Source organism: Gopherus flavomarginatus, chromosome 4 (assembly GCF_025201925.1).
Source record: "Gopherus flavomarginatus isolate rGopFla2 chromosome 4, rGopFla2.mat.asm, whole genome shotgun sequence".
Taxonomy (NCBI): domain Eukaryota; kingdom Metazoa; phylum Chordata; order Testudines; family Testudinidae; genus Gopherus; species Gopherus flavomarginatus.
The window spans coordinates 2546291-2564586 of NC_066620.1; the positions used below are offsets into that span (position 1 = coordinate 2546291).

Genomic DNA, 18296 nt, shown 5'->3' on the forward strand with positions numbered 1-18296 from the left:
TTATTTCCACCAACCCAAAACGCATACGGAGACACTAAAATTGGGGCCCCACCTCACACAACTTAGTCTGGTTATGCCTAGAACCACCTCTGGCCAGAGCTTCTCCCCTGCTGGGACGTTGTGACAAGGGTTCGGACCCCAAATAAGTCATTTACTAACTTATTCTAGACAATTGTTACGAGTTTAAAGTATGTCCAGTAAGGTCTTTGGAAAGCTAGTAGAGCTGTGACCTTGAGGGTTGCTATGAGCTATTGGGCAGACAGTGGCTCAGGGGGCTGCCTCCCCAGCCAGTCAGACTAGCCCCCAGCACCTAACATCACACAGCCCAGGACAAGACCAGAGATGGACCAATAAAGTTAATGGGAAAATATTGGAACAACCTGAAACTGAAAAGAAAACCCCGGACTCTGAGGAGGGAATTTATCGCCCAACCTCCATGAATCATCCTCGTCTGACAGAAAGCAAAACCCTGCAAACTCTGTTAGAAGGAAGAGGGGTTGAACTAAGCAGAGGTTATCCCGAAGCAGAGGGCCAGCATTGAGGCAGAGAGCTGTGTGAGGAATGCTGGATCCGCTTATGACGGGGACACGCTTGGAAACTGAGCAAAGGCAATAGGTAACTTGTATTAGAAAAGGGACTTATCTACTGCGGAAGTGTGAAACCTGCAGGTGCGTTTTTATGTTTATTTTCTGTGGGTCATGCGTGTGTTTGCTTTCCCTATTTCACCTCCCGACTGGGGGCTTTTCTATTAAATCAACCTCTTGTTTGTTTTCACCCCATGGAGGTCACTGGTGCACAAACAGCATGGAGCGTGCGTGCCAAAGTGAGCTGATAATTAGGGCAGGTTCCACTCCTTCTGTGGTGACTTCCCCCCTCTGGTTCGTCAAAGTGTCTGGTAGTTAAGACCTTGGGGCTCACCCTGCCAGGAGTAACAAGGCTGCTGGAATCCAGGGTGAGACCTTTATGCTTGTGGGCTGGCTCCTGGTGCCCGCAGCAAAATGGTATGAAGACCCCCAGCATCACAGGGCAGGCGGTGACAGGACCCCTTCCTGGTTTGGGTGAGCCCCACAGCATCACAGACGTGTCACTTTCAAAGCGGAGAGCGAAGCCTCAGGGGTCACTCTTCACATTGCGCTGTAGCGTCAGCATGAACCGGAGGAGTGTCTGACCCTGTCCCCCCTGTGCCGCTGTCACCTCGGGTCTCTCAGGCTGGGAACATCTGGTTTCTATTTTGAGTGAGCTGCAGGGAAGAGCTCAGCCACCTCACACCCAGGCTGCTCACCCTGCCCAGCCCCTTCATCCCAGCCAGGCATGTTTCTGACCCTCCTGCCCCACCAGGAGCCAGACCTAGGAGCAGATGCCGGCCCACACCCTGATCAGCCCTGCTGCTAGGCAGCCAATGAGCCCAGCTGCACTGCCTGGGAGCTGCCCGAGTAGCCGTGAGGCCTGTGGGTCTAGTGGTCCTGCTTATAGGCCTGGCACCTGGAGCAGATCACTGCCTGTTCAACCCATATCCTGCCCACAGCAGGGCTTGGCCTGCTCCAGCCCAGTTCCCAGCCTGCTCTGGCCTTGTCTCTGAACCTGCTCCTGTCCCATACCCAGGGTCTCTCCAGCTTCTGGCTTCCTACCTCCTACCAGCTACCTCTGCCTGCCTCTGGCTGATCCTGTGGACCTGGCATTCGGCTTCTGCCTCTCTGGTATGGACCCTTGACTCAGTCCTGGACTTTGCTGCCCCCTCCCCACCACACACACACCAGACCCAGCTCTAACCAATAGGCCAAGCTCATGTTTCAGCCACTAGGCCTGACTACCCACAGGCCTTGTTGGCTACACTCCTTTACATTTCCTGTAAGAGTTAAAACGCACCCACACAAACACCACCACGGCCCTGTCACGGGGCTGTGCCTGCGGAGGGCTGACAGGATACCTGCCCTCGAAGGGTCAGGGTGTGCAGGGAGCACTGCAAAAACACGTCCTTCGCTTTAGAGGGCAATGAGCTTTCCAACACTTCCGAACCCCCAGGATTGCCTTCCATGTCCGCCTGGGGGCTGGACCCACCAGCTGATGGAGAAACACTGCCAGAGGGGAAGGGAAGGGGTCCTGAGCTGGGAGCCAAGACACACCTCTACCAGCCGCTATTTATATCCTTGTGCTCTTCCCCGCCCCCATTCCACCTCCTTCCCCACCTCTTCTCTGACTCCTCCCCTGAGCGCGCCACGTACCCGCTCCTCCCGACTCCCTCCTGGAAAGCGCTAAGCACCACCGAACAGCTGTTAGGCAGCAGGAAGCGCTGGAGGGGGGGAGCGGGGATGCAGCGCGCTGGGGCGGTGGTGGGAGAGAGAAGGAGGAGAGGAGCAGGGCGCTTGGCTGCAGTTTTTCCCCATGAGTGCTCCAACCCCAGAGCACCCACAGGGTCAGCACCTCCCTCCTTACCCAAATATCGAGATAAATGGCCTCCCAATCGTACATTGATCAGGAGGCAGGACAAAGGGTTAACTATCAGGACATCTGGTCACCCTAGCCGGCACCTCGCTGAATTCTTTGGGGAGCGGAGAATATTTGTCTAAGCTGCAGCAAGCTCCCTAATACATTGCTTGCCTCCTTGGAGAGGCAGATCCATGCGATTTCTGCCAACCAGCAGCATGCGCTCCCTGGACTGGTGCTGCAGGCTGTGGCGAGGGGCTCCAAGGACTGTCTGAACAGGGGCACTGCTTCAGGGCTGCCCTGGACCCAGGAAACGGCCATCTTTGTACAGAACAGATTAAACTCTGATCTTCCCATTGGCAGAATTACTTGTGTGTTGGGCTGCATTGAAAGCAGCGCCCCAGCTTCAGGCCTGGCTTTCATTCCTCGTGGGGTGTGTTTTCTTGTCTCTGCCCTCCGATGGGATCCATGGAGAGCGCGCGCCTTTCCTAGCATTGGCGACTGGGTCACACTGTGCCTGCAGCCTGCTGAGCACAGCACCGTCACTCCAGCCCAGCACTGTTTCCTGGAAGGGCCCTTCCTCTGCTATACAGCTCATGCGCGAGCCTGGCTGGCTGGGCCCGGCCACCGGCCGGCTCTACTCTCGCTGGCTGGGATAGAGAGTCTTTGCTGACAATACTGGACGTTGCTCTGAGTCTCAGCCCAGGGATCGTCCCTGCCCACGGTGCTCCAGAAAAAGCCCCACCGTGGAGGCCTGTGCATACGCAGGCTATTGGAGCCACCATCTTAGCAGAGGAAAGCACCTGGGTCACTGCTGGCCATTAGTATGTGTTATCCCAGGCATCACACTGGACCCAGCCCCCTTCCCAGAGAGGTTGCCCTTATGAGCCTCCAGCTGCTATCTGTATGCCTCACCTCAGCCCATGCCCTCATCTCCCCACTCCTCTCCTGGCGCTGGGCAGTGTAATCCCCTTTGGACAGAGGGGAACCGGAGGCCCAGAGACATGAATTGACTTGTCCAAGGTCACACAGTGAGTGCGTGGAACAGGCAGGAACAAACCCTGGCTGGGTGGACTGATTTCAGTCATGATTTAAGTCACCAAGTGGAAAGCCTCCACTCAAATCATCAATTTAGTCAACTGCTCCATTTGCATGGCAGTTCTTTTCTAAGGAAAGGTGCATTGTCATTGGTTGATAGACCATAAAAACATATTGACTTACAACTAAATAGAGCCTTTATGTCTTTTTGCTACCTACAGAGATACACTATAACTAGATACACTTAAGTAATTATAAGGCTTAATATTTTCATATTAATTGTATATTTTAGTATGTTAAAATGGTGAATGAAATACTACTTATTTACTAGATAATTAACGTCTTGCTCATGAAGTGTGTCACACGCTGCACTAGGATGGCAAATGGAATTCAAACAACATATAAAATGGATTTTTAGTGAACAAAACAAGCCCATAATATAGCACATGACCTCGTGTGCCATATTTACAAAATTAGACCTTTTTCCCAATTCTTTCTTTATACATAGAAAAACAGTCTAACTCAAAGTTTTTGATAATCATGGATTTTTATTTAAATATTTTGAGAAAGAATGTTCAGGACTTAACATATTTTGGATTAAATTCAGATTTCATTTAAAACAGGTTTGTTTTTAAAAAGTAAAAATAGAAAGTCCTCCCCCCGCCCCCAGAAAAATCTGACAACTTTTCTGCACTCTGAAGCCTGGTCTCTGGCTAGTGTTTGACCCCCACCCTCCCCAGGATATCCTCTTTTCTGGTAGTGATGGGGGGTTCTCGATACAGCCTTCAGAAAGGTGACCCCCCCAGCCTTGTCCTCCCACTTCCTAGCCCGTTTTTGATGTGGTCCCTTGGAAGCTGCCATCTCCCCCAAGATCTAGGGCTGCCCCACAACCCCTCTGCTCAGTTGTTGGTCACCAGCCGACAGCGCTCCAGGCTGTGCTCCTCCACCCCTCCAACATTCCAGGCTCTATGTAGCAAGCCCCCTTCTGGGAGAACTGAAGTACAGAGATGTGAGGCTGCCAATCCTGTTGGCCTCAAATGCTCTAGTTTGGCATCTTTATAACCAGCCTGCAGCAAATCCACTGACCAGCTCTCTGGTCTCAAAGGTTCTAGGCCATTGCTCTTACCACAGCGTCAACATCTTTCTGCCTGCAGCTTTTCCTCATTGTTGCACAGAAATTCCATCATGTGCAAACCATTTCCTGGGCCAGCACCTGTGTGTGTCAGAGGTGGGGGTGCAGGAATTTCAGACTGCCCAAATAGCATAGCCAAGTACACAGATTCAGCCTCATCTGAGAGGCAGCATAGCCCAGCAAGCAGGTTCTGCTCAGCACCAGGTGAGAAAAGAAATCAAGATAATCCCATTTAAAAAAGGAAATTCAAAGTTGTCTTTGTTCTGCTGGGCTCAAAATGGTCCCATTTAAAAAAAAATGTTTTAGAAAAAAGATTAGCTTTTTTGAAAATGGCTGAAGAAAGGAAAGCAACAGGCAGTATATGAATGTGATGGCGTAAGACTCATCTTTATAGTTTCCATCCAGCTGCCCAAGAGGGAAAGCTGAGGTTGAGGCCTATATGCCCTCCCTGAAAAAAGCCCTTTGCTATCTTATTAAAGACCATTTTAAAAGTGCCAAAGGCTCGGGGTACTGGGTGGCGAGGACATGAGGTGACCAATTGCTTCCAGATGGGTTATTTTCATGACTCACCACAATGCTTTTTTGTAAACAAACTTTATTTAGAAAAGTAAATGATGAATTCGTTGTATGCAGGTACCCTTCACTGTAACAACAATACATACAAAGCTCCCTGTCACAGTCAAAACATCTACGGGCAAGTGGAAGAGATACTTGGACATTGCCTGTGAAGTTACAATGTTAAGTTCCCTTCATCCACATGTCTTTCAGATAACTTAAAACACTATTGGCACTGGCTTTTGGTCACTGTGTAAGACGTGTGTTCTGGGACTCCATCTCGGCACAGTCACAGCACCATTGACTGTGGATTTCCAAGTAGTAGAGGTGCAAGTCGCAGCAACGCACGAACTGGCATTTTCAGCTCCCTGAATTTCACAAGCAGTTCCGAAAAGCTCATGCTCCCTAGTCAGACAAAAGCAGGAGAATGATTCTGTATCTGCAGACCCCTCCATACTGAAACAGTTACCAGTGCTGGAAGTATAATCTCACTGCTGCTCAGTGCAGCAGGGATGCGTGTCTTTGAGCAGACGGATACACCATCAATGTCCAAACACCTGCCCCCAAAATGGATAGTCTACGAACAGTAAACGTTGGTGCTTTTTAGTTTAAGTTTGCGTTAGCACTCAGGAAAGGACTCAGAAAGGAATCCGCGTGTGTGTGTCAATGAAGGAGACTAAAGACTCCACCAGCAACACAGAAATCAGACAGAAAACTGGGTATCCAATTGCCTAGGCAGGGAAACAGCCAAACTGACGACACGCAAAGGAAACGAACTAAGACATCCTACTCAGCTGTAGGTACAAAATTCAGGGGGATGTGCGAATGGGATTTTTCTTTCAATTGATGGTGTCCCCACCCAATGCTCCTTTAGGCCTGACCTTGCACTTTGTTAGTCTTTCACTCGCCTGTCTCTATTCTTTTGAGTGTCTTTTAAAAACACAACTCTCTCTCCAGCTTTTCCAAATGCCTTCCCACATTGAAAGGGTCGGTTGAGCCTTATTAGTACCGCGCCGCCCACCCAACAGCCTGGCTACCTCCGCTGGGGGAGGGGTTGGGGTTTTATTTTCTATTTTGCCATCACCACTGGAGTAAGGAATACACGTTTGGTAAATCCTGACAGCCTAGCAATTCTGTATGCTTCTCAAAATGTTTGTACTCAATTCGCAGGCCCGACCTGGCAACTCTGTGTGTGGAGAAAGAAGAAATGAAGTGATAGGTATGTGCAAAGTAGCTTGAATGACGTTCACTGAACAAGCCAGTTATAAAAGCCTCTCCTAGAAAAGTGAGCCAAGGGAGGCAACCCCCAAGAGTCTGAGCAACAACTCTGAAGAACAAAAGAACAGAACGCCCCAAGGGAGAACAGGAAGGCTAGAAGAAGGGCACCCTGCAAACACCTACAGATTTCCAGCTCTTGTGAGACTCTCTTTCCTGGTAAGTTGTATTTTTCTTACAGCCCCAGCTCCCCAAATGCTTTTGTTACAGAGGAGTCTCAGCTTTCCTTTAAAAGTAGTCAGGTTCTGGACTCCGTGGTTGGGGAGAAAAGCTGAAAAATATGACCCGAGAGGCTCAAATCCCAGAAAGTGGAAGAGCCAACACTGATTGTTTTTTAAAATCTCACAAGGTGGAGGGGAAGGCCTGATTTCTGAACAGCTGGGTTTAGACAGAGCATCTAGGAAAGCAGATGTTGAAAAGCAAAGTCAGGAAGTGACAGGGGACGTCAGGCTATCAGGAGAATAGATTAGTGCTAAGCAGAGGACCCTCTCTTGGGTCTCCGTCATCTGTCAGGACATGGGGAGCTCCCAATGCAAAGATCTACCCCAGACAGAGAAAGGTGGTGTCTCCAGAGGCCTGCCCATGTGACCTGTGAAGGTAAGAAGGGTCTGAAGGGCTGGCCAGGCACCCACCCTGAAAATATACAAGGGAGAGGCACTTTCCCCTCTTGTGTCCATGGTGCAGTCTGCTCTGGTGGAATGGCCAGGCCTTCGGAAGGAGGAGCCGTGCCTTTAGCTAATAAGCTTTCAGCAATAAATTCCCTTACTCCTCTGCCAACAGAGGTGATCCCATCCTTCTTGGGTCCCTAAAGCGCCGCAGAGCTCCCCGCCCATCAAAGCGTGGAGTCCTTCCCAGAACTGGGTCAGCAGGAAGCAACACCTAGATCAGGCTCGTGAGGACGGGACTGCTCTCAGCATCAGCCTGTGAGGGTGGGGTATTCAATAGAGGGCACGGAATGAAATTTCCCTACCTGCCTAACCAAACAGGTTGCCACTAGGAAAACAGGCATGAGAGCATGTCCTCTCTCCAGAGCCATCTAGGTGCTCATAGGAAAGATGAGCAATGGTGTTCAGGACAAAGCTAGAGTAAAAAAGGGGAGCAGGGGTGTCTGATCTTGTCCGCTGCCTTTGGAAACGTCAATCCCCCCAGGTGCAAGGTCCTGCTGCCCTTTGGTGCACTGAAGGTCCCTGGCTGAGTGCTAAGGGAACAAGGCCTCATATCCTTATCCAAATCAACCTGGAGAAAAGCCAGGGTGTCTACTGAAGAGCAGTGGCTAAGGCTGATCTCTTTCATCCCCCATCACGTCCCTACAGCTAAGGGACCTGCTCACCACATAAAGGTCCAAGAAAAAAGTCACAAGAAAAGAAAATACTTGCACAGCTGTAAAAAAAATTATCTACATTATAGCAACAATTTAACACATGAGGTAAACATGAAAGGCCATCAAACTTATAGTAACAGTAGACCCAATCCAACCCAGCCCAGATATAACCTTACCTTCTAAGCCGCCTGCTGAGAGCTGCCCTGGGGTTGGGACTGAGTGGTAAACGAGGAAGCAGGCCAGCATACTTAACTGAGATTCTTCAGTAGGCTGCCCACTTAGGTAGGAGTGCAGAGTGACGTCCCCTCCGGCTGTAACATACAAAGGAGTCTGCTGAGATTCAGGGACCGTTTTCTCATTTGTTGAGAGAACAGAACACAGAGAGGCATTGGAGTGGAACATTGCTCCCTGCCACATAGGTTTGTTGGCGGGATCTCTCCCCCCGCAGCACTGACTACCAAGGCCAGGGCTTTAGCTTGTGGCAGCTCTTCATTCAAGGACTACCACTATGCCACCCTTCAAAGCTAACCCCCGCTTCACTTCTGCTGGGCTCACAGGACAGCTCTGCCCCTCGGAACACTAGGATGTCTGAGTCATCTCCTGCGTTAACTCAAACTTTCCACACAAGGAAGCAGTCAAACTGAGCCCTCAAGGTATCATACAAATGCCATGTTAAAGCGTTCCAGTTGGAACATGATGCTCTCAGAAGGTGCAAACTTGGGATACCAGGTAATTACACAAAATGAAACACACACACAGAGAAGTGCAGACACATATTGCTGTTCTACACAATACATACTACACAGGGCCTCCCATGCCTCAGGTAACCAGATTTTGGAGACTATTTTAAAATTCCAGTGGTGGCAGCAGCTCAGAGCACCAGCTCAGCTTTTAAGACTACCTGGTTTTGTGCAAATATTTAAGATTTAAAAAAAATAATCAGCTAGAATTCCTTCTTTTGATTACCTGAAGGAGGCAGCATTCATTCTTGCAAACTGGCCAATCAGCAGATAATCAGGATTCAAACATGAGAAATCTGTTCTTTATTTCCTCTCCCCCCCACACACACACCTCCACTAATGAAGTTAAAAAAACAGCTGACGGGCAAGATACCAAAGAAGACTGATACCCAGAAGCTGTACAGCAGGGTGCCAGGTCTCTCCCAGTGCAGGGTCACAGGCTCTCAACCAAAATGTGGCACTAAACTCATGCTGCTCTCTTTACCTTGTAGCCACTGGTCCAAAGTATTATCGATAGTGCACTTCATCACAGGCAGAAATTCAGAATTCAGGAAGAGCCCTCTGTTTGGATTTCTCCTCACCCTCTCCTGGTGGCTTCTGGAGCTAAAAAATTCTAATACCAGCTTTATCTGCCATAGTTCAAAGGTCTCAGACATTTCTTTTCTCTCTAATATCCTCACAGCCTAACAGGAGAGAAAACACAAAGATATACTGTGAACTCGATCAGTACTAGAAAAGAAATGTCCCCCTCATAACTGCAAAATAACTGAACTTCCCTCCCTCGGTATGTCAATCAAAAAACACTAGATTACCCTCTCCTGATCTTTAGAACCTCATTAGGTTATTTTTCAATTGTTATCTTGAAATCTTTGCTCTGTCACCACAGGTTTACTGACAGATTTCTATTTTCCATTTCTGGTATCCATGATACGTATGAAAGGAGTAAGACCAACATAATACCCTTCTGCAGAGTTAGTGCTATTAAGGATAAAAAAAAAAGAACCCTGTTCACGCTACCTGATCTATTGCTATGTATGCAGGCAGCATCTCCGGATTCTCTCGAGTAACACACTCATAAAGAATAGATGAGAAGAGATCCAATATTTCCTGTTTCTGATAAAAGACAAGCCTTTCACAGAGTGCACACTGTACATATAATTTATTACAAGTTCTCTTACGTTGCTCACGTTAGCTTCTGTTATGGTTAATCCCCCACATTATCCGCTGAAATTAATTTATGTAAAGATTTGTGTTCCTGTGTATTTATTCATTAAAAGAATGCAAAATGTAGTTACATTTTTCTCCCTCCCGTAGTATTTTCGAAGGCTAGTCTCTGATTTCATTTTGCACAACGAGAAGATACAGTCTTCATTCACAAGACAACTTTAGTGGCTGCCCTAAAGAATAGCAGTAACCTGCTTTATCTGAGGCCTGGTCTACACTACGTGCTTAAACCAAATTTAACAGCGTTAAACCGATTTAACCCTGCACCCATCCACACGAGGCCCTTTATATCAATATAAAGGGCTCTTTAAACTGGTTTCTGTACTCCTCCCTGACGAGAGGAGTAGCGCTGAAATCGGTATTGCCATGTCGGATTAGGGTTAGTGTGGCCACAAGTCGACGGTATTGGCCTCCGAGCGGTAACCCACAGTGCACCATTGTGACTGCTCTGGACAGCAATCTGAACTCGGATGCAGTGGCCAGGTAGACAGGAAAAGCCCCGCGAAATTTTGAATTTCATTTCCTGTTTGCCCAAAGTGGAGCTCTGATCAGCACGGGCGGCGATGCAGTCCCAAATCCAAAAAGAGCTCCAACATGGACCGTACGGGAGATACTGGATCTGATCGCTGTATGGGGAGATAAATCTGTTCTATCAGAGCTCCGTTACAGAAGACGAAATGACAAAGCATTTGAAAAAATCTCCAGGCTATGATACAGAGTCCACAGCACAGTGCTGCGTGACAAGCGTAACGGAAAGCCAAAGAATCAAATGGACGCTCATGGAGGGAGGGAGGGCGGACTGAGGACTCCAGCTAACCCACAGTTCCCGCAGTCTCTGGAAAGTATTTGCATTCTTGGCTGAGCTCCCAATCCCTGAAGGGTCAAAAACATTTTCCCGGGTGTTTCAGGATATATGTCGTCAATTTACACCCTTCCCCTCCAACCCCGAAAGAAAAGGGAAAAAAAGTTTCTCGCCTTTTTTCAATCTTACCCTATGTCTACTGCATGTTGCTGGTAGACGGGGTGCTGCAGCGCTGAACACCAGCATCCCCTTCCCGATGGCAGACGGTACAATATGACCAATATCCATCATCATCAGCAGCCCGTGAGTGCTCCTGGCTGGCCTCGGTGAGGTTGGCCAGGGGTGCCTGGGTAAAAATGGGAATGACTCCTGGTCATCCCCGGCAGATGGTACAGAACGGCTGGTAACCGTCTTCATCATAGCAACTGGAGGTTGAGCTCCATCAGCCCCCCCACTTTCATGTCTAAAGAAAAGATTCTGTACTGCCTGGACTATCATAGCAGTGGGAGGCTGGGCTCCTCTCCCTCGCCACCCTTTAATGTCCTGCCTGGACTATCATAGCAGCTGGAGGCTTCCTCTCCCTCATTTTATCTCACTAAAAGGTCAGTGTTTCTTATTCGTGCATTCTAAGCAATGGGTGGGGTTGTTGCAGGGGCACCCCCTAGAACGGCATGCAGCTCATCATTTCTGTGGGATCTCTGGGGCTCTGACCCGGAGCGGCTGTGCTCTCTGGTTCTCTAGTACACTTGCCCCATATTCTAGGCAGGACTGACTCTATTTTTAGACAAAACATAAAGAAGGGAATGACCCGGGGAGTCATTCCCATTATTGTCCATGCGCCCCTGGCCGACCTCAGCGAGGGCAGCCAGGAACACCCAGGACAGCAGCAGACGGTACAGAAAGACTGATAACCATCATCTCATCACCAATTTACAATGGCATGGCAGACGGTGCACTAGGGATGGTAACCGTCTCTGCTACCTTGCAAAGGCAAATGAATGCTGCTGTGTAGCACTGCAGTACTGCGTCTGTCAGCAGCATCCAGTACACATATGGTGACAGTGACAAGGCAAAACGGGCTCCATGGTTGCCGTGCTATGGCGTCTGCCAGGGCAATCCAGGGAACTAGGGCGCAAAATGATTGTCTGCCGTTGCTTTCACGGAGGAAGGAGTGAGTGACGACATTTACCCGGAATCACCCGCGACACTGTTTTTGCATTGGGATCTCAACCCAGAATTCCAATGGGCAGGGGAGACTGCAGGAACTATGGGATAGCTACAGGATAGCTACCCATAGTGCAATGCTCCGGAAATCGACGCTAGCCTCGGTACATGGACGCACACCGCCGAATTAATGTGCTTAGTGTGGCCGCGTGCACTCGACTTTATACAATCTGTTTTACGAAACCGGTTTATGTAAAATCGGAATAATCCCGTAGTGTAGACGTACTCTCAGTATTCATTAGCTGTACCTTGTACAAACCACAGGGAGTTCAGCGTGTACAGTTGTGAGGTTAACTAGTGGCAGAAGGTTATACTGAAAAGCTTTTTAAGTGCAGGTACCATAGTTCTATTTTCTGTTTCTATTTTTGCGCATTCTTTTTTATGAAACGCCATTTTGCCCTATACAGCAAATACCTCCAAGGACCAAGGCTTTTCAGAACAATTTTTCTTGCATTACTGATTTAGCTCTGCTGCCTGCAACTTAACATTCATTTTCTGCATTTTATTTATGAAAACAAGAAAAGAAACCATTCTTCTGAGCAATATCCCACATCTAGGCAATGTGTACCTGACCCATGTTCACAGCTGGTTTGCAGAAATAGTCAGCAAATGAAAGTAGTGCCGGATCAGAAGTGAAAGCAGAAATAGTTTCTGGCTAAAAAGAGGTAAAAATGCACACTTTAGTTTAGGAATCTTCTGCTTTCATTGCATAGGTCAAATAATAATTTATACCCTTCCCTCCTTCCCTACTGTGATTCTCCAGAGTTCAGTGCAGGTCATTGTAATCAACATGATCGATTTAATGGGCAAACTCAAAGTCTCGTAACCTTTTCATCTGACCACTGCAGAAAGTGTGCCATATATTGATTTAGAAAGCAAAGAGGCAGGGCTGGTGGTGTGGGTGCTCAGCCTGGCCCAGTGCTCTGTGGCAGTTGCTGGGCTAATTCTCCTACAGCCATGAATTCAAGCCATTTGTAAGAGCGATTTCAGCACTCCTGCAAAGTACTAGATTGGCAGCACTGTGCCACTTGAAATTCTGAGTGAAAGCAGCACAGGCAGTGGCTGTACACATTTCTCAGCTGCATCCCAACGTAGCTCGCTCCATCCCTGCTCTTTAAAGGCCACTTCTAAAGGTGGAATTCCCCACTGATGTGCCAGTTCACGCTCTGGGCTCTGATGACGGCAGTTTTGTGATGGGCTCCTGGCCAGAGGGAATTAGAGTGAACCCACTAATTCATTTCCCACAGGCCAAGTAGCTGTCAGATAGCAACAGCTTTTCATCACTCCCCTGCTAGCCCATATTTGAACCCAGGAAGGCGGCATGCCCAATATCTCAACCACTCTGCCCTACTACAGTTCTCTCAAAGCTCCAGCACTGTTCAGGTGAGAACTTTGCATGCAGAGCTGCCGGTAACCATCGCAGTCACCTGACTGCTTTGTGCTCGCTAGCAGAACAGTTAGATGACGCTACCTTGAACGCCCGAGTTTCAGAGTTCCTGTGAGTGACCGCCTGTGCTAACAAACTGCGCCAGCCCATTGGGTCCTCTTTGTACGAGAGCTGCCCAGCTCTCAGTTTTACATACAGAATGCCATCCTTAGAAAGGATCGACCTGAAAAAACAACAACATTTACAGTTTTGAACTTAGTTAAATCTCTTTCCATCCAGCTGTGGTACTGACTCATGACATGGCAAACAGATATAGAAATAACTAGCAACCTAGTCACTTGTCTGGGCTAATGGTCCCCATCCAGAGATTTGCTTCCTTGATATTTAGCTCCTGTATATCCACATGCATGGGGAGATCTCAATTTCTCTGACATCCAACCACAGGAAGGCAATCTGGCGGGGGGAGGAGAGCAGCAGTGGGAGAGCAAAGAGGAGTGAGGTTTTCCAGCATTACTGATCTATACAATATTATGAATTCCCTCTGAAGAAATCAACACAGACATCTCTACCCTTAATGGGTGGTTCAGCCCTCAAGTGTCACCCCCTAACAATGGTACCAGAGGGTTCCATTCACACTGCGCCTCACTCGACAAAGAGTAGTGCCATGCATCAGTGTTTTGCTCCATTTTCCCTAGAAAACGGACTCTTTCCTCTTACAGCAAGAGATGGCAACGCCAACAATCTGCTGTTCAGGAGCAACCCTACAAGTTCGGGTGAGCACCACATACGTGAAAACAACTCAGAGCTTCGCTACAGCAAAGCAATTGAGTTTGTTCAGAAAAGTCATTTACCTTATTTAGATTTATATAAAAGGACGTCTTATCCATATGCTCTGGGATCCTTTACCCATAACTGTAAAATATCCTATCAAAAACACCACATCACACCATCATGCTGCAGTAACCCATAACCAGGGAGCCGGGCAAATAAAGCTAAAACCACTGTCCCCTGCAGCGCCACCAAGACACCAGCCTCACAATCCTCTCCCATTTAAAAATAGCGAGGGCGGGAAGGAGGGCCGCTCTGCAGCATGCCCTGAATGCCAGCAGCTTCGGGCTACTGTGGACCCAAGGGGATTGCTAACTCCAAAGCTGGGGGCCCCCAGAGCGCATGTCCCATTGGCAGCCCCATGTTACCTGTGGCATTATGGCACAGGAAAGAGGGACTCTCAGGTAGACAGCTCCAAAGCCACTAGGGGAGTTACAGGTCAAAACCATCACCTTCACCCTCACCCCAAAACCCGAAAGGCAGCCAGTGGAGACTGCACAGGACTGGCTGAATATGCTAACAGTGAGATTCCCCCTTTTTACACATGGGACATCGCATCCTATCCAATCTGTGGGTGGTGCTATGTGTAGCTCCACACAGGGTGTGTTGCCATATCCAGCCTAATCTTGACTGTGTCATTTACATTAAATGAAATAGCAAAATAACTAGTGAAACATTCAAGTGGCTCTTTTCACACCACTCTAGCTTGCATGTGTCATTTCCAGACTTTACAATTCCAGGCTGCTATCTATAATGCTAGGAATAATTTTACCTGTGAATCCTATATTCAGAAATAACGAGGAGACCAGGGAGTGAGGGATCGTTTTCCAGGATAGGTTGTAGATCTTTGATGATAAGCTGGAGAGGTTTTAGCTGGGGGCTGTATGTGATGGCCAGTGGTGTTCTGTTATTTTCCTTGTTGGGCCTGTCCTGTAATAGTCCAGAAGTCACCTATTGTAGGACAGGCCCAACAAGGAAAATAACAGAACACCACTAGCCATCACGTACAGCCCCCAGCTAAAACCTCTCCAGCACATCATCAAAGATCTACAACCTATCCTGGAAAATGATCCCTCACTCTCACAGACCTTGGGAAGCAGGCCAGTCCCAGGAAAATGATCCCTCATCATCAACCTAGCCTAACCTATCCTACAACCTATTCTGGAAAATGATCCCACATCATCAACCCAGGGAGGCAGGCCAGTCCTCGCTTACAGACAGCTCCCCAACCTGAAGCAAATACTCACCAGAAACTACACACCACACCACAAAAACACTAACCCAGCAACCAAACCCTGTAACAACCCATGTTGCTTACTCTGTCCCCATATCTACTCTAGTGATATCAACAGAGGACACAACCACACCAGCCACATCATCAAGGGCTCATTCACCTGCACATCTACTAATGTGATCTATGCCATCGCATGCCAGCAATGCCCCTCTGCCATGTACATTGGCCAAACCAGACAGTCTCTGTGTAAAAGAATAAATGAAACACAAATCAGACATCAGGTAAAGTAACATACAAAGGCTAGTAGGAGAACACTTCAATCTCCCTGGACATTCAACAACAGATTTAAAAGTAGCCATCCTACAACAAAAAAACTTCACAAACAGACTTCAAAGAGAAACTGCAGAGCTACAATTCATCTGCAAATTTAACACCATTAATTTGGGCTTGAATAGGGACTGGGAGTGGCTGACTCGTTACAAAAGCAATTTTCCCTCTCTCGGTATTGACACCTCCTCATCAATTATTGGGAGTGGACCACATCCACCCTGATTGAATTGACCTTGTTAACGCTGGTTCTCCACTTGTCCCAGTATATAATGCCTGCATCTGTAATTTTCACTCCATGCATCTGAAGAAGTGGGTTTTTTACCCACAAAAGTTTATGCCCAAATAAATCTGTTAGTGTTTAAGGTGCCACTGGACTCTTCGTTGTTTTTGTGCATACAGACTAGCATAGCATTCAGATACGATTACTGTCCTTTAGCATTTAAATACATCCACTGGACAATTGTAATCTGCATTAATTAGTACTGTGTACACTTCAGAAAAATATCATCTCTGGCACATTACAAGAGTTAGCTAGCCACTCTATCAGCAGCATGCAGTTTTCAAGGACAGAGCAATGAGAAATCTCATCAATTACACACAAAACCCAAAACCTACCCATATTAAAAGTAGTTTCTAGCTGAGGTCCCCTGCCCATTTTCCCTTAACCTTTTTTTTAAAAAATATGAAAAACCCACAAAACAAGTAAAAAACTGACTATCCAGAGAAAGAGTGAAACTGACTACACACAAAGGGGCTGTCAAATGCCCAAAAGTAGACAAACTGAAACTGAAGAATTTCTTTACTTTCTTTCAGCTATTGTGCATTTTAGGTGTTACTTCTAACTATAGGAGGTAAAAAATTTCACAAGTTTACTCAAAAGTTAAGGGACATTAACAAACGTAGTCAATCTAGGTAAGCAGCATCATGAATACTTACTTCAGCTGGTGTGTCCCCTTGCTTAAATCTATTAGTAGTTCCCAGTATCGTGGGCCTTTCACTCTGATCTGCCAATATAAAGGTTTTAATTTACTAGTGAGGAGCAAATTACTTACATGGCGGTAACAGGGATTGCAAGACAAAAGGGAGCTACAGAATTCTATTTCAATTTCGACCCCCTTAGAAGGGCAGATACTCCCTCTCAGCACCATCTGCTGTGTGTCACTGGAGACTCCAAGAGGACAGAAACTGGCTGCGTTCCCTGCAGAGGATGCCCTCAGCACGGGGGAATCCCCGGTGGGTGTAGAGGTGACAGGGACCAGAGGTAGGAAGGGACATGTAGGGGCATAACTAAGTGGGCTGCACTATGGCAATCCCACAATCTCTGGGAGCCATTGTCAGCAGACATGGGCTAGAGCTAATCCCAGGCTGCTCTAACATGCACTGGAGCCACAGCAAGGAATCAGAGCACTAACCAGGTCCCCAGTGGCCACCCTCCTTTCTGCTCACTGAGTGAATCTTCACTGCATCACAGGATCTGGACAAAAATGCACATTACTCAACAGAAGCCCTGATTTACCTGCTTAAGTAAGTGAAGCTCCGGAAGGAGGGTTGGTGCCATCAATTCCTCTTTGGTTTCTTCATACCATTGCGTGCCCTTTAAACACCAACAACATTCAGGTATTAGTAAAAACAGCTTCAGTGCACAGAGACAGAAAGCACGCCAGTCTCTCAGTTGCACCTCTGTTCAGCCTGGCTGCACTGCAAGTATCTTGTATTTTCTATATCCGTTTTCCTGGTGAAACGGTGGCTTAATATTACCATTTATGTCACAAAGTGAGAGAGACGAGGCAGGGGAGGGAACATTTTATTGGACCAATGTCTGTTGGTGAAAGACAAGCTTTCAAGCTCCACCGAGCGCTGCTTCAGGTCTGTCACAAAATGTATACAGGAAAACAGAGGATGGCAGCACGGCTGAGTCAACATGCATAGCACCGTTGTCATGAGAAGGGGACATTTTTCAACCTAAACACCCACCTTTTAAAAATGCGCTACACAACCTGTACGGGCTATCTTCCACAGCAACAACAGGAGGTGCTTTTGCATGTCTGGTCAGATCACTAAGGTCTCTGCTGTTCTCTTCTCCTAAAGGCTGGCAAGGCCTGTCCTTATCCCACAGGCTATTCCATGCCTAGGGCCCTACCAACTTCACATCCATTTTGCTCAATTTCATGGTCAAAGGATTTTTAAAATTGTAAATTTCATGATTTCAGATTTTTAAATCTGAAATTTCACAGTGTTGTCACTGTAGGGTCCTGACCCAAAAGAGGGTTGTGGGGGAGTCACATGGTTATTGTAGGGGTGTCATGGTACTGCCACCCTTACTTCTGTGCGGCTGCTGGTGGTGGCACTGCCTTCAGAGCTGAGCTGCTGGAAAGTGGTGGCTGCTGGCCGAGAGCCCAGCTCTGAAGGCAGTGCTGCCGTCAGGAGTATCACAGAAGTCAGGATGGCCTGGTATGGTTTTTCTGCGCTGCTGCCTGCAGATCTGGGTGGCCAGAGAGTAGCGGTTGCTGGCCACTCTCCTGCTGACCAGCTCTGAAGGCAGCACCCCTGTTAGAAGCAGCACGTAAGTAAGGGCGGCACCACTGCAACCCTCCTAACATAACCTTGCACCTCCCCTGGCTTCCCTTTTTGGATCAGGACCCCGTTTGGGCAACATTGATCTCCCCCAGGAAATCTGTACAGTATACGGTAAAAGCACACGAAAGACCAAATTTCATGGGGAAAGACCAGTTTCACGGTCTGTGACGCGTTTTTCACGGCCGTGAATTTGTTAGGGCCCTAA

At 47.9% G+C, this 18296-nt stretch overlaps 1 protein-coding gene across 4 annotated transcripts in view; it reads right to left on the minus strand.

Annotated features, from left to right (window-relative positions):
- Positions 1-4036: 4036 nt before the first annotated feature.
- Positions 4037-18296, minus strand: part of ANAPC1 (anaphase promoting complex subunit 1) — a 75211-nt gene continuing 60951 nt past the window's right edge. For 3 of the 4 annotated variants that reach the window (XM_050951158.1, XM_050951157.1, XM_050951156.1), the window contains exons 41-48: positions 17031-17108; positions 16451-16518; positions 13207-13345; positions 12304-12390; positions 9503-9598; positions 8970-9168; positions 7922-8056; positions 4037-5554 (exon numbers count right to left, since the gene is read on the minus strand). In XM_050951158.1, coding sequence (XP_050807115.1) covers positions 5439-5554; positions 7922-8056; positions 8970-9168; positions 9503-9598; positions 12304-12390; positions 13207-13345; positions 16451-16518; positions 17031-17108 — 918 coding nt within the window. In that variant the 3' untranslated portion in view covers positions 4037-5438. Of the gene's footprint in view, positions 5555-7921; positions 8057-8969; positions 9169-9502; positions 9599-12303; positions 12391-13206; positions 13346-16450; positions 16519-17030; positions 17109-18296 lie in introns of those variants that run through there. The other variant, XM_050951159.1, reaches the window with a different exon arrangement.